At 37.4% G+C, this 15,557-nt stretch overlaps 1 protein-coding gene across 6 annotated transcripts in view; it reads left to right on the forward strand.

Moving 5' to 3' along the window:
• AKAP13 (A-kinase anchoring protein 13) overlaps positions 1-15,557 on the forward strand; it is a 391,580-nt gene that overhangs the window by 300,387 nt on the left and 75,636 nt on the right. For 5 of the 6 annotated variants that reach the window (XM_023727887.1, XM_023727889.1, XM_023727888.1 and 2 more), the window contains 5 exons: positions 1,587-1,957; positions 4,250-4,303; positions 7,767-7,832; positions 9,685-9,877; positions 12,653-12,761. In XM_023727887.1, the coding sequence (XP_023583655.1) occupies positions 1,587-1,957; positions 4,250-4,303; positions 7,767-7,832; positions 9,685-9,877; positions 12,653-12,761 (793 nt within the window). The remainder of the gene's footprint in view (positions 1-1,586; positions 1,958-4,249; positions 4,304-7,766; positions 7,833-9,684; positions 9,878-12,652; positions 12,762-15,557) is intronic. The other variant, XM_023727892.1, reaches the window with a different exon arrangement.

The raw sequence follows: 15,557 nt of genomic DNA on the forward strand, positions 1-15,557 counted from the left end.
ACACATCAACACTGTCCTTACTCAACCTTGGGTTCCCTATCACCAGCTTTCCTGTCCCCTTCTGCCTTCTAGCCCTTGTCCCTGGACTGCTGCTGTGCCTCATTAGTCCTGTTTTGTTTTATGGGGCTGTCCAATCCCTGGCTGAATGATGAACCTCTGAAGTTCCTTCACCACTGAGCTAAAAGGGTGTCTGGGGGCCATACTCTCGGGGAACAAGTTTGGTTTTTTTTTATTTGGACTGTGTACTTGGGAGAATCCATTAGACATTGTGGGCCTCAATTTCCTGACCTGTTCGGTGGTCCCTTTGCATCTTCTTTCTCAGTCTCATCCCTCACACATTGTTTAAAGATCAGTTACTCTAAGAACCTGATTTCTGTAAAGTGAAAGAAATCTCTTATTTACCGATAAGATCTAGTCCAGAAGGTATAAAGAAGATAGTGTGCTTTTGAAGTGGCGTATTAACGTTTTAAAGAGACTTGTGGGATGGCGGCTGGTTCTGTATTCCAAGACTGAAAGGACTCATTTGCTCTCATAAATTTTTTTGTCCTTCTCTAAGAACTGTAAGTTTTGTCGCTCTTAATTAAAACATTGAGTAGACAAGCTAATTAGGAAAATGCTATGAAGAAGAAAAATATCACAGGGTGCCCTTCCCTATTCCCTGCTTCCTATTCTGTAAGAGTACAAAATAAAGACATAAAGGCAGTGCTCACATCTGTAACAGATAGTGTGATCATGTTTATACTTATCTTTACATCTCTTAGACACTTTTATTTATCTTTGGGTCTGTGGGATGCTGTGAAGCTCTTTTTCCCTCACCCATTAAATTATGTGTTCTGATGTCTTTCAACTAGTAGTGTGTGTCAGGCTGCTGGGACCAAAGTTGTGCATTCCCTGCAAGCTCTAGAGGTTGGCCCGGGAAAGGGCATCATCACTCTATCAAAGACCCCATTGCCAGTACTGATTTTTTTATGTATGATTTGGCTTGATAACACTCAGCAAATTCTTAGTGAAATGAGAAAAAGGAATAGCTTTCTTCCACTTAAGTATTTGTGACAGATATTTGGGTATTTGTGACAGGCATTATGTAGGGGTCTTAAGCTATTATGCATTTTCCAAAAGGCCACTAAGAGCAATCATCAGCACATGATTATTGTAGCCAGGCAGATTGCCTCATTTTCAGTTAAGGCTTGTGAAAAAATTAGACAATATGACATGAATTTAGAGTTTTCACTTAGTAGATACCCCAGAGACAGATGGGTTCCTTTCATTTCAGTTGATGATATTGACTGAAACAACTGACCTGAGTTAGATTCTTTTTCCTTTGTAGGGAAGCAAAAAAAAAAGATCTAGTGTGGGTGAACTAATGTAAGAGAGTAGAAAAAGGATAAACCATTACTTTACTGGAGGCTATGAGTACATGAATCCAACTATGATCGTGTTTTAAAAAAAAAATCTGTGTCTGGAAGCCTAATTGTGATCTTACCCATCTCAGACCCATTATGAAGCCATTTGCTCCATCTGAAATAACTGAGGTGGTCTGCTTTGTCCTACCATTTTTAACCATGTGTGCTTTTTCTTCATTACAGCCCGAGGAAGAGCAGTTGGTCTGTGATACTACTGGATCCAGTTCTTCCACTGATGACACGGCTTCCCTGGATCGACATTCTTCTCATGGCAGTGATGTGTCCCTCCCCCAGATTTCAAATTTGAACAAGTCCAAGGATCCGCAAAGCCTTGATGGCTTCTACAGCCATGGGATGGGAGCCGAGAGACTAGAGAGTGAGAGTGAGCCTACTGGCTCAGGTGAAATGGAAGAGGAGGAGATGGACAGCATCACTGAGGTGCCTGCAAATTGCTCTGTTCTGAGGGGCTCTATGCGCTCTCTGTCCCCTTTCCGGAGGCACAGCTGGGGTCCTGGGAAGAATGCAGCCAGTGATGCAGAAATGAACCAACGGAGGTGAGATGGAAGGCCCTTTGTCCAGTCTCTCAATGTCTGCTTGCTTTTGAAAAGTTGCTCATTTGATATTTCAGTTGGCAAAGATTTTAGAAGATAGCATGGTACAGAAGAAAGAATATGGCCCTTGGAATCAGGGAAACAACTTACTACATAGATGACCTTGGGCAAGTTGCTTGACCCCTCAGAGTTTTAATTTTCTTATCTGTAAAATACATGCCTTTCAGAATATTTGCGATAATAAAGTGAAATAACATGTCACATAGTAGGTATTTTATAAATGGTAACATTTATTCTTGCCAGCTTTGTCAATGAAATCCATAGATCTAGAAATAATAGGGGAGTAGTTTTAAGTCAATTTTGAATTAAGAAATAAATATGAAATCTTATAGTCTCAACACATCTAAGTTTTTCAAATTACATCACAGGAATTAAAGCCGTCTGTTTCTGAAGTGTTGATAAACTCTAAATTCTCAGTGTTAATCCTCAATAGAGCATAAAAAAATCATTAAATCATTGATATTTTCCCATATGTCATACGGTGTTGGGGACTTTCATACATGTGACCTAGTCTTCCCTTTAGTTTGGAAGCAAACTATAAGAAGATAAGTTGGATTTGGCTTCTTACTGTTGGCTGCCTAGATCAATTTAAGCAGGTGGTTTTAGTTCTAAAGAACAGAATGCTGTGATCTGCATATTATGCTTACAAGGGTGTGCTTACTCCAGAGCTACTCTCTTAATGAAGAAAAGCCACTGAGTGGGGAGACTGACAGTTGATTTCCTCCTTGCTGTACTCCTCTTAAAAAAAATAGTTGATGTAAACAACTCAGTTGGAGCAAGTATTTGCTTTTTTTTTTTAATTCCTGGACCTCTTTATGATATTATAGCTCAAAATTTATGAGTAAGTACATGGAATCTAGTCACATTCATTCATTCATTCTTTTATTTGACAAACGTATTGTGCACCTACTCGATGCCAGGCACTGTTCTAGGTTCTGGAAATACAGAGGTAAACTAAAGTCCCAGCCTTCATGGAGCTTATAGTAATACCTTACACTTTCTAATTTGCTAATCTTTTCAGACTCCTTTAGTAACGCAATGTCTTATAGAATTTTTTAATCTTCCCATGAGTCAAGTGGTGTGACCCCCATTTTTACAGATGAGGAGACTGGTGTAGGTAGGTTAAGTCACTTACCGAAGGTCAGTGGAATCCAGGCTTCCAGTCCCTTAGTCAAGTGCTCTTTCTGCGATTCCATATTAGTCTGTGGTGGGGTTCAGGTTGCCGAGCATCAAAATAATTGGTGTGCTTTATCTTGTACATAGTCTTTATGTATGTTTGAAATCCTAGATTATATAAAAAGCAATTTCTCAGAGCTTTTCTTTTCAGCTTTATTCATGCTGTGCTACTTTGTTTTTAGCATTCACACGTATAAAAAAATACGAAGATAAGGAATGATCCCTCCAGCCAGAATTCTCTTCCAGAAACAAGGGTAGTTCCTTGACAGGACATATTAGTCTTTAATGATAGTGTTAAGGAACTGGGATTTATTTTATGTATAATCCATTTTTCTTCATAACCTGCTACGAATCCCTTTGCCTTTGATTTCAGAGCTAGATGTGACTTTATGGATCATCTTGCTCAGGTGAGGAAATTGAAGCTCAAATTGAATGATTTGCCCAAGATTACATGATGATCTTAAGACTGAACTGAAAAAAAAAAAAGAGTTACCAAATTTTTTTAAAAAGACTGAACTGAAACTAGAACCATATCACCAAAGTTATTTATATTTTCAACCTATATAATGTCATGGAATTTCATATTTGGACTTAAAATCAAGGATTACCTAGCACAACCATGCTAAAAATCTGGAGATACTTTTTAGATTATTTTAGATTAAGAGGTTGTAATGGTCACTTTAATTAGTTTGACTAATTCTTTTAATATTATCTACATATTCCTGAATTTTAAAGACTTAAGAAATTAAAGTTTTTAATGACAATTTTTTTCCCGATTTTACATACTCTTAAGTGTTTTTTACTTTTAGGATTTAGTAAACCTATTCATTATCATCTGATTAACTCCATGGAGCAAAGAGGGAGCAAAGTGGCTCTCCTAGAAATTGTCAGACTTTTTTGGTTCTGATATTTCTCTCATTCCACATTCTTTCATTCCCTTACTTTGGCTATTTCTCCTTAGAGGTTGTCTCTCTTCCCAGTGTGGTGTCTGTATTTGGTACAGTTGTTTCCCATTTTGTTTCACTTGCGACACTGACCTCTTCCATCATTCATTTTCAGTTCAATGCGAGTTCTTGGGGATGTTGTCAGGAGACCTCCCATTCATAGGAGAAGGTACAGAGTCCACTAACTTGACTGACTAACCACATTGCCTCTGAGCATGTACTAACAAGCGTCTCATTCTGCTTAATCCGTAATTAGATAATGTATGTTTAAATAATGTAATGTGCGCTTCAGGCAAATAGAATATAATTATTATTTATCGCTGATGTCCATTCCATATGAAATAGTTTCTTTAATCTGGAGTTCTTTCCTATTCTACTTTTATCTTTTTTTCAAAATCAAAGATATTTTTCCATCTTGTGCTTATTGGTGTTCAGAGGACTTTTATAGTAGGTTTCTCACCCAGCATTCCCTTGGAGAATTCAAGGAATTTGTCTGTGTTTTGCCTACCTGGTGAACCCTGGGGAGTTTCCCCCTTTTGTAGGAAAAAAAAAAAAAGAGCCAGAAATGTGTGTGTGTATGTGTGTGTATGCATGTGTGCACACACACAGAACCTAAAATATTTCCAACAAATTCTTCAACAATGTTGTGAAAGGCTTAATTCCTCAGTCAGTTGGCAGTTTCTATTCCATTGTTGATGTAGTCATTCCTCAAAGCAAGTAAGAGGAATAAACTGATCTCTCAGGGGCCCTCTCAGTCTTTAAATTCGTTAATTATTTTTCATTAGGTAAAATTTTTGAGCGAAAAATAAGTGATTTATCAGCTGAGAAATCATTTCTAATCAAAAAGTACTGATTTGCTTTAAAATTTACAAATACTGAGTTTTGTTTTACTTTTATAGTTCAGAAGTTATTAATGACCTTTTCTCCCATTGTTTGGAAAAACATTAAGAAATCTAGAAATGATGGTTGTTTTACTGTTAGTCTCTCATTAGGAAACATTTGTAAAGAGGTATTTTTAACTATTAGCTAAAGCTGTTTGTTGAGATGCAGGCAAACTGATCTTCCCCACTTTCCCTTTTTTAAGTGAATACTTTTTTTTTTAATTCCAGATTTTAGGCACAAAATCACACCTCAAATTCAAATATTCTCCTGAATCTCAGATAATCATGACTCCAGTTAAGTTGGTAGATGCCTTTTTCAGTAGAAGGTCTCTAAAACCATGGGAGATGTATTTGTCTGGCTCACCGTTAAAGCTCTTCAGTGTGCATTTATTAAATACATGCGCTTGGTGACAAGGTGGAAGGTGACAGGTTACTGGATGGAGTCCAAGTTAACATATAGATGTTTATGGTTTCACCTATAGTCATATTTCTGTAAGGAGAATATGATGTATAATTTTAAAATATGTATTAAGCTTTAGATAGTAAATTTGAAACATTCCAGCAAGTATTTTAAAATGTGGGGGAGGGATTTTTTTTTTTTTTAATCTAGAATTTTTTAAGTCGCAAGGTGCAGGCAAAGTTCAATTAATATTACCACCACTAATTCAGGAATTAAGGAAATTAGTCCGTTCTCAAAAATACTCTTAATGGTGAAAGAAGTTTTCTGCTACAAGGAAGGGCAGACCCTCTGTGGACCATGTGTAACTTCCTTCCTAGGTTTATTATTTATGTCTCTCTGTCTACCTTTTGCTCTTCATTCTCCTCATCTTAAAATTTACCCCTGTCTTCCATATCACTGCCATATTCTAAGAGTAAAAGTGATCCTTAAATATATAGGAGATTATTTCTGTAATTGATAGTTTGGCAGTGTATATTCGGTTATTGATTTTCCATGTTCTGTTCTTAATAAGAAGCTGGATATTTAGGTTATAATATGCCTGTTTATTAACAGTTTGGAGATTTAAGAAATCAACTTACAATTTCAAAGAATTAACTTCTGAGTCCCGTGTGTGATTATAAAATATATCAAGACATGCTTCTACTCAGAAAGTAATTATAAATCAGTCTGATCCCACTTACCAGACTAGAGACGTATCTCAGCTATGTATTTCTGCTTTTGCAATTGTGAGCTTTATATTATTAATTTAATCTGATTTAAATATATCCCGTTTAAATTATTTTTAAATGATATAAGATTAACTTTTAAAAGAGCGATAGGGGTAGCTCTTTTCCTTGTCTCTTTCCCTCTGCCAAAAACCCCCCTTATCAACAAAATAAATTTTTTAAGTATATTCAAGATAGACATTTTTGGTATATATAGGTAGGCCTTCCCATCTGCAAGATTGAGGAGGGAGCTGAGTGGTCTTACCCTTGCCCAGAAGTGCTGTTTTTATCCCCTTTTGAAAACAAAGGCATGTCACTTAGTTCTTCAAGACCCAAATAGTAGCAAAATATTTTTTAAGTGATAGCTTTTGTTAATAAGAAATCATACATTTCCCATCAGAATACCTGCTATTTTGAATTGGTTATTTCTTGAGCTGGTTGTATTAGCATTTCCAATCCCAGATTTTGTGCCCCTGCTACTTGAGAGAAGCCCTGGTGGCACCGTGGTTAAGAGCTTGGCTGCTAACTGAAAGGTCGGCAGTTCAAACCCTACGGGGCAGTTCCACTCTGTCCTGTAGGTTCACTACGGGTCAGAGTCGACTCGACGGCAACGAACTTAGACTTAGGCTACTTGAGAATAGATATCAATGTTGAAATAATCGAAGTAGATGAATTTTTTTTAAATTATGTGGGGGAAAATAGATTGTTGTTGTTAGTTGCCATCAAGTTGATTCTGATCCACGGCGACCCCATGGGTGCAGTGTAGAACCCCTCCATAGGGATTTTTAAGGCTGTGACCTTTCAGAAGCAAATCACCAGTCCTGTCTTCCAAGGAGCCTCTGGGTGGGTTCCAACCTCAAGCATTTTGTCGAGTGCTTAACCATTTGCGCCACCCAGGGACTTCTGGGAAATGGATACAAACCTAAAATTTAAAAAGGTACATTTCTAACTCAATACTATAAAATTCCTTTTTTAAAAAAAATTAAATAAAATCCCTTCAGGGAAACGTAACCACTTACATGTTTTAACTTAAGAGCCTAGTGAGTGGTGTTTGAAGATGGATCTGAATGTTGATTGGGTAATCGTGAAGGATTTCTGAATTATCTGGTTAAATGGATCCTTAATGGACACACACGAAAAAAAACCTGATGTCTGAGTGAGCCCATCCCAGTGCAGTTTGTCATTATGGATACTGCAGTACAGGTGGCATGGGAGGAGTAGGATGTAAAGAGAGGTTGTTCCCAATAGTGGAGGTCGCAGCACCTCTTTGAAAATGCCTCAAGAGGAAGCCAGCAGTCCTCTAAAAGGAATTCCTGAGTTTCAGGTTGAACTCGTTACCTTGTAAAGTGCTCACGTACTCATTTCTAACACGTTATTATAGATGGACATGAGTAGAACAATTTTAGGTTTCCACAGTTCTTATTCTAGCTGTTCTCTAAATTCTGAGTCAGTATTACATTCCCATGTTTTTTATTGATTAAATAAATCTATCTGTCTCTAACTATGCCCTTTTTAAATCCAATAACCCTGTCCCTGTTTCCTCTCTTCTCCCTCCATTTCTATTTCTGCCTTTGATGTCATCCTCAGTATGAGCTGGTGTCCTTCTGGTGTGCAATACTCTGCTGCCCTGAGTGCTGACTTTACCTGCAGAAGGTATGGTATCATTACGTGTCCAGCCATCAAAGGGGGAACCATAAAAACTGGCATCTGGGCTTTTGTCTTGGAGCTGGCTTCTTTGTGGCTGGAATGCATATGGGCAGCCTGCTTTGTCTGTGAGCACAGTGTTCCGTTGCCTCCACTATGGGCATCACTAACCCAGCTGTGAAGGGGTAAGCCTAGGAATTGGATGGTGTACCCCAGTGCATCCTATTTGTCTTAAGTGTCTATAGATACAGTGTTTTCTGCACAGACTTGTCTCCATGGTGTGGTAGACCACTTTTCTGTTTGTTTGGGTCTGTCTTAACTCCCAGATGCCAGGAATTTGGAGGAAAACAATAAGAGAAGCAAGACAACTAATAAGATGTACTTATTTCTGTTTTGCTTCAAAATTCACCAATCTCTTTAGATTCCAAATTCACAGAGACTAATTGTTTCAGGTACCTCTCTCAACTAAGCAGCCAGATTTAATTACTAAAACATTTTTAGAATTAAGTTTCATGGTAAGCACAGATCTGGTTTTCTCAGGCTTTTCAAATAATTCACAGTAAATAAATTTCTTCTTCACTTGGCCCCTCTTCTTATTCCTGGCATTGAAAATAAGTTTTACAGAGTACAGTTAGTCGTGATTTCTGTTGTCATATTGAAGTAACAAAATCTATTGTTTAATTTACCAATTAAAGAAAATAGAGGCATGTGGCCTCAGTTCATAATAAGCAATTTATGAAACCAAAAAAGCAAACACAAACTTTTCTGGACTGGCATAAATGAACTTATTTGTAGCAATTAACTACAGTTTTTCCTGAGCAGAGGTAATTAAGTAGCTTCAGTATACTTTCAAGTCCAGTTCCAGCTGGTTGTAACTGAAGATACTGTCAGCTACAACTGTATTTTGAGATCTGACTTATTTAAAAGAGGTTTCCATTCCATTGCAGTTGTTACAGATGTGAATTATTCTAGCTAGCAACCCCAAGGAGGACACTATATCACTAACCTTTCTCTGTAGAAGGCTAAAACAAGCTTATGTGGTTGTAGCTTCCTGGTGGCTCTGCCAACCACAAAATCTTTATACCGGTGATCCCACTTAAAATACCAAAGCCTAAGTTTGCTTTCTTTTTTCTTTGCCAAGAGTAAGACAAAAAAAGTGTGAAGCTCTTAGACTTAGTAGCTTTCAGCTTTTTTTTTTTTTTTTTTGGTCTTTTAAGGTGTTGTATGTGCTTGCCTGCAACTAACAATTCTCAGAAAACCTGTCAAGCAATTGTTGCCCAGCCAGGTGTGCACAGATGATAAAGCTCATGAGTAATCCTTGGGTTTCTAGGGTGGAAGCATGCCTATAAAGTTATAAAGGTCAAGAAGGATATAGTTGAATGTAAAGTTATAAAGGTCAGTTTAATGGGTGCAAAGGCAAGTCTCGTGGTTTGCCTTCCAAAAGTTACTTGTGCTAATATTTTCTCTGTGCCATTTAATTATTTGGCATAGCAGAGCTGAACTGTGGCAAAACCTGATACATCAGCCTGAGGAAAAGTATTTAATATGTAAAAGGACTGATAAATATGATCTGTCTACATGGTATGTTGAAAAAAATCTGAGGAAAAAAATCGTAGATGGTTCAACATTGGGATAACCTGAGTGAGGTAAGAAAATCTACGTGCGTCATTAGTATTCTCTGTCAGCATACCAAGGCCTTTGGGGGGACAGGTAGGTAGTACTCATTTGTGCAGTGGCCTTGTAAATAATTTTGCTAAGGGACTAGAAATAATATACAAGCAAGGGAGATACAACTAGAGGGATTTGTGTCGTCCTTCCTTTCTGAGACTCGAACGAATTAACGCTTGGGCCCTGTGTTTAGTTTCAGTCTTGAAGGCTTGACAGGAGGAGCTGATGTCAGAAACAAGCCATCCTCATCTCTAGAAGCAAACTCTGCAAATACCAAAGAGCTCAGGCATCCCTTCAGTGTTGAGGCGCGGGGTGACTCTTTGGTGTCACTTTCAGAAGAGGATCTGGAGTCAGGCCAGAGAGAACGTAGGATGTTTGACCAGCAGGTAAGGCTGAAACCAGGTATATGTTACTAATTTTGAAAAATATTTGTTTTATTTCCTAAAATATGAGCTCACATGAAAGGCAAAAATCTGTTAGTGTAAGGCTAGTAGCAGTGGTTGTTTACCCATTGGATGATACCACCAATCTAGCACAAAAGTTTTTAGCACTTAATACTAATTAAAAAATATCTTTAATCTGCATAGATTTAAATATTATATCAGAGGAGACTTTTAAAATTAGGAAAGTATCTAGGTTATTAAGTCAAGTTTTTCCTTCCTGTCCAAGCCTTCTTTTACTACCTCATTGGTAAAATGAGTCTTGAAGTATGTTACATGTTATTAAATGTCCTAATTCTCAAAAACATATTCTAGATTTCTCCTTCCTTAAACACACACACACACATACACAATTTTGTTTTATTACGCTGTCCAGAAAACAACTGTTTATTCCTCTGCTTATCACTGCCAGAATTATTCAGAGAATGGTTTATATTCCTTACCTTCTGTTTCTCACCACCTAATCATTTCTTAATTTCCACCATTGCGCTCTTGAAATTCCTGTCTTAAAGGTCATAAAAGGCTTCCTTGTCAGCCAATCAAGTGACTTTTTGTAGTTCTCATCTTCTCAGGCCCCTCATTATCACTTACCACTTTGACAGTCCCCCAGGGAGCTTTGGGGTTGAGAATTTGAATTATATGCTTTTATAGCATCCTACTCCCAGTCCTTTTTTCCCCTTTTTGGGCTAAGGAAATTTTGGATTAATTCCTGAGAGAATTCTAGAATACACCTTAATTCCTCCAAATGAAACATTTCTAATTAAACAAACTAACTTTAAAAATGGTAGACACCAGTTCTTTAATAGGTAATTGGGGTTTTGTGTAAAAATTTGATTTTTTAATTACATCCTACTACATAGCAGTACGATTAACGAAATATAAATGTGACACTGAAGGATTACTTTAGTAATGAGTGTGTCATTTATGTTTGTGTGAGGGCCTAAGAGAATTTAGGCCTAATGAAAAGCAAACTAAAGGCCTGAAAGAATTTTACCGCCTTTTTTTTTTTTTTTTCCTTCTTTTTCCATTTCTTCTTGGCCTGGTACTTCAGGACAAGTTAAAAATAATAATAATAATAATGAGGCTATGGAGAATATGCTTATTGGAGCAAGTAATTTCAATTTATTTAGCCTAATGGTAACAAACGGGAAGGAACAATTGTTTGGTAGCTACTGCGAACAACTTTGATGATAAAGGTAAACACAACACTAGAAAATCTGAAAGATAAATTGCATTTCAGTGTATAGAATCCTTCGGAAATCAGGTAAGTACCAAAATTGTGGGTTTGTGGACAGAATCATAGACTTAGGACCAGTATATCCATTTGGATTCAGCTCAAACCCTTGCGTATGAGAACTTCAAGCCCAATTAAGTGACTTGTCTGAGGCCACATAACTAGCTATTAGTTGAATGCTATTAAACTCAGAACTCCTGTTAATGAGGAAATGAAAAAATGTTAATTTTCTGATATTGTTTACATGACACCTTTTCTGAGACTAATTTGATAGAAAACTGTCTTTTCAGTAAGTGATGTTAATTACCAATGATGTCCCTCTAAAATGGCTTTTTTGATTCAGTCTTTCTAAAGTTACTGACACTTTAGCGCCTTCGAGTGCTTGGCCTTCCTGGAACTCTCTGACCACCCAAACTGTTTCATCTTGTGTGCAACCTCAGAGAGGGTATTTGAGCTGTTTATATCACTGATCTGGACAAGTTGCCTCCAGCCACCTTCCTTTTGAAAGTCTCTCTGCCTTTCAGTGAGGTCATTTTTGAAACATAGCAACTGTTTGCCTCAGATTCCATGGTACATGTGGAACACGCTCTTAAGTAATCAAAAGTCTTTGGTGCAGTTGAGCCAAGTTCGTACTAGTAACGGGTTTTCTTCATTGCTTCCCTTTTCCGTATGTGGGAGTCCTAAATTCCAACCTACTCTAAGGGAATGGATTTATGACAAAGTTAGTTAACTCAAAACAAAAAGGGAGGGAGGGAGCCCTGCATCACCAGAAGTGTGCTGGCAGACACTAGTTGACTGTCATTCCGGGATATTGTAGCAGGAACTTCTGCAGTTTTTGGAATACGCGGCCTTGAAGCTGCTGTGAACTTACCGAGGCAGTTAAATTATCAAATTCAGTCAACCTCTAATGCAGTCTAATCTTAGAGGAAAAAACGAAAGAGATTCCGGCTTCTTCCCAGATGCATTGCTGGTTTTCTGTTGATCAGGCAACAGTTTTTATTTGCACTTCAGTTTCCAAGTCTTTAAAATCAGAATAATATTAGTTGTACTCTACTATATCTCTGTAATGGTTATTGAGATTTTCAAAGAACAAGTACTGTATGTAGTTTGATGTTTCCAGTGAAATTATGTTTATCTGATTATGTATTCAGTGACTGTTTATTAAGCGCTTACTGTGTTTGAGACATTGTTAGATGCTGTGAAGGAAACAAAGACTTAAAACCACTATAAAGGATGGATACTCTGTCCCCATTTTACAGACGAAACTGAGGCTCAGAAAAGCGAAGTAACATCTCTGAAGTTGAACAGCTGTTAGGGGCAGGGGCAGAGACTTGAATTCAAGTCTGTCTACCAAGCTGGAGCTATTTAAACCCCCTTCTATACTGCATTATTTCGCTATGTTGTGTCCGAGCTTAAAATGTTGTGCTTATCTAGCAGTAGGAAAACATATGTACTCAGAACCTGTTTTTCAATTTTTTACTTCACAGACAAGCCACAGATCTAAACAACAGGGATTTAATTACTGTACCTCAGCCATTTCTTCTCCATTGACAAAATCCATCTCATTAATGACAATCAGCCATCCTGGACTGGACAGTGAGTATACTACTTTTTATTATTATTATTATTAAGTATATACATTTGAACAACTTTTTCCTATTATTTTTCTTACTTTAAGGCCCTGTAACATTACCTTCCAAACCCTTCCTGCCTCTTCCTCTGAATGAGTGGCTTAGCATTTAAACAGAAGAGATGACTTAGAGTTCAGCTTTGGGAACTTCCTCCTACTACCTAAAAACCTCCTTAATTCATTAAATTCTTGGGCCTAAACCTGACACACATTTTTTTTTTAACTTCTTATTTTGAAACAATTTCAGACCTTACGATGCAAAAACAGTACGAAGAATTACCATATATTTTACATAGAGCCTCCAAATGTTAACATGATACTCATTTTATCAATCTCCCTTTCTCCCTCACTCCTCTTAATTTTTTTCTGAAACACTTGAGAGTAAGTCGCAGATGTAATACTCCATTACCTCTAAATCTTTTAATGTGTATTTCCTAAAAACAAAAATACTCTCTTGCATTACCACTGTATAATTATCCACATAAGGAAATTTAACATTGATGCATTTCTGCTGTCTAATATACAGGCCTTATTCAAATTTCCCCAATTGTCTCACCTTCTTCTGGGTCCAAAATCCAACCTAATAACATAAGTTGCACTTAGTTATCATGTCTCTGTAATCCACTTTTAATCTGGAAAGGTTGCTCAGTCTTTGTTTTTCTTAAGCTTCACAGTAGAGAAACCTGGTAAACACCATCTTAACCAAGCAGTCAATGTTAACATCACCAGTACTGGAACAAATCACCACTATTTGCCCCCTGCTGTGATGAGAAGGACACAATAATACTTCTGTAATGTTCCTGACATAAATGTGTAGCCCGGATCTAAACATGAGGAAACACCAGACAAACCCACTTTGAGGGACATTCTACAAAATACCTGGCCCTGAGCTCTTCAAAAACGTCAAGTTATTGACGGACAAAGATGCATTTTTAGTTCAGCAAGTGCAGGAAGATTACTTCTGAGAGTGATTAATGGATACAGGACCAGTTGGCTGTGAAAGTTGTATAAAGATGTCCATCCATAAGCACAGGACGTTTGTGAGTAAGAGATGCTCAAAATCATATTTGAGTTAGATCCAAATGTTGTTTGCCACAGAAAGGCAGCTGTTCTTTGAGAAATCCCACTCTTTAAAAAATATTGATGCTTTTCATGAGTAGTTGCAGGGTCAGATCTTGATAAAAAGATTTAACATTCTCATCAAAGAAGGAGTGATACATTATATTCTTTGTGGAAAAATCATGTATTGGAGAGGCTGAAGCACGGCAAATAAAATAAGCTTCCCTGATGTTTCTGCTGTTTCATCATTTAACTAAATTTAAAAGAGAAGTTAAATTTAAAACAGTTGGAGACAGAAGTAGTTGCCCTGCATTAACAGGATGTTCTGTCTCAGCTCATGACTTACTAGAGGTCTAAACCAAAAAAAAAAAAAAAAAAACCCGCTGCCATTTTCGATTCCGACTCATAGCGAGCCTGTAGTCTTTTTAATTTCCACAGTGGAATTAGGACGTAATATATGATTCTGGTCCTCTTTTTCATATGGATAACACTTTAAATGCAAATCTGGCCTGTTTGAGTGAACGAGCCCCATGATGGCTGGTTCTCAAAGATACAGATATAACCTCATAGAACTGTAACAGAAATAATTTTTCCTGTTTTTGTTTGGTTTGGTTTTGATTTGGCGTGGATTAGGGGTTTTGCAGGTATAGAATGAAAATTACAACTGAGTAGTTTATAGTGGATTTGATGCTGGAGCACTGGAACTCAACAGCTGAAGCAAGTCAGGAAAGCCTCTAAATGAAGTAGTTCAGCTCTGTGTACCTGGCTTCCGTGACTAGCAAGTGCTGTGGTTATTCTTCTCCTATAGCAACAGGTACGCAGGACCCACAGAATGTGTCCCACAGAGATCTTTTCCCTATATTATGTGATACGTATTCTTTCCTCATGGATGAAACACTGTTATTTTTCCTTTAGAAAGCGGATTTTGACTGTGTTTTCAGTTGCTATCCGAACACTATAAATAATGTGGCTAACTCCCAGAAAGCACCGTCTGGCATGGGCAGCTTTTCTTCCTGTAGCTGAGAACGTCTGCTCAGCTCACTGAGGAGGACCAAAATCAGTGGCAGACTGCTGCTAGGAACAGAGCTTCAAGCAGGAGTTTAACCCTTTCATCAAAATACGACACCCTCGTTCTGATTTGTAATGTAAATTTATTTCATACAGGTTTGAATGGTTAGGTCATAAATTAGTTAACTAGTCCCACTTATCTCCCTCAGGCAGCTTATACTATAATTGAAGGTCTGATCAACTCCAGTGACACTACCTCAAGCTCCTCCCCATATACAGTTAATTTTCCCCAGCTGTATTTTGTTATTCAGATAAATGATTTAAAAAAAAAAAAAAAAACCATGATAAATCTTTGTGGAGATGTTAAAATTCTGAGTGTTGAACAGAATAGTAAAATTCATGTTAAAGGCCTTGCTTGTGGTATGCCGTAAAAGCATCAGGATAACTGGCTATTTCTCCCTTTGCCACAGACTCAAATCTCCAATTCCTCATGACTTAAATACTATGCATAATTCATCTTTGGTCATGTTCCTCTTGTCTGAAGGTGTCATAAGTGAAACCTACAAAGTGATTTTAAAGCCTAAAGTGTTCAGTATACTTAAAATATTTTAGCTGATGTTTTATTGTAAGTATACTAAGTGACTGTGTAGCCTTGGACTAGTTACTGAAGCTCTTTGCCTCAGTTACTTCAACAC

This window comes from Trichechus manatus, unplaced genomic scaffold (assembly GCF_000243295.1).
Source record: "Trichechus manatus latirostris isolate Lorelei unplaced genomic scaffold, TriManLat1.0 scaffold00019, whole genome shotgun sequence".
NCBI lineage: Eukaryota > Metazoa > Chordata > Mammalia > Sirenia > Trichechidae > Trichechus > Trichechus manatus.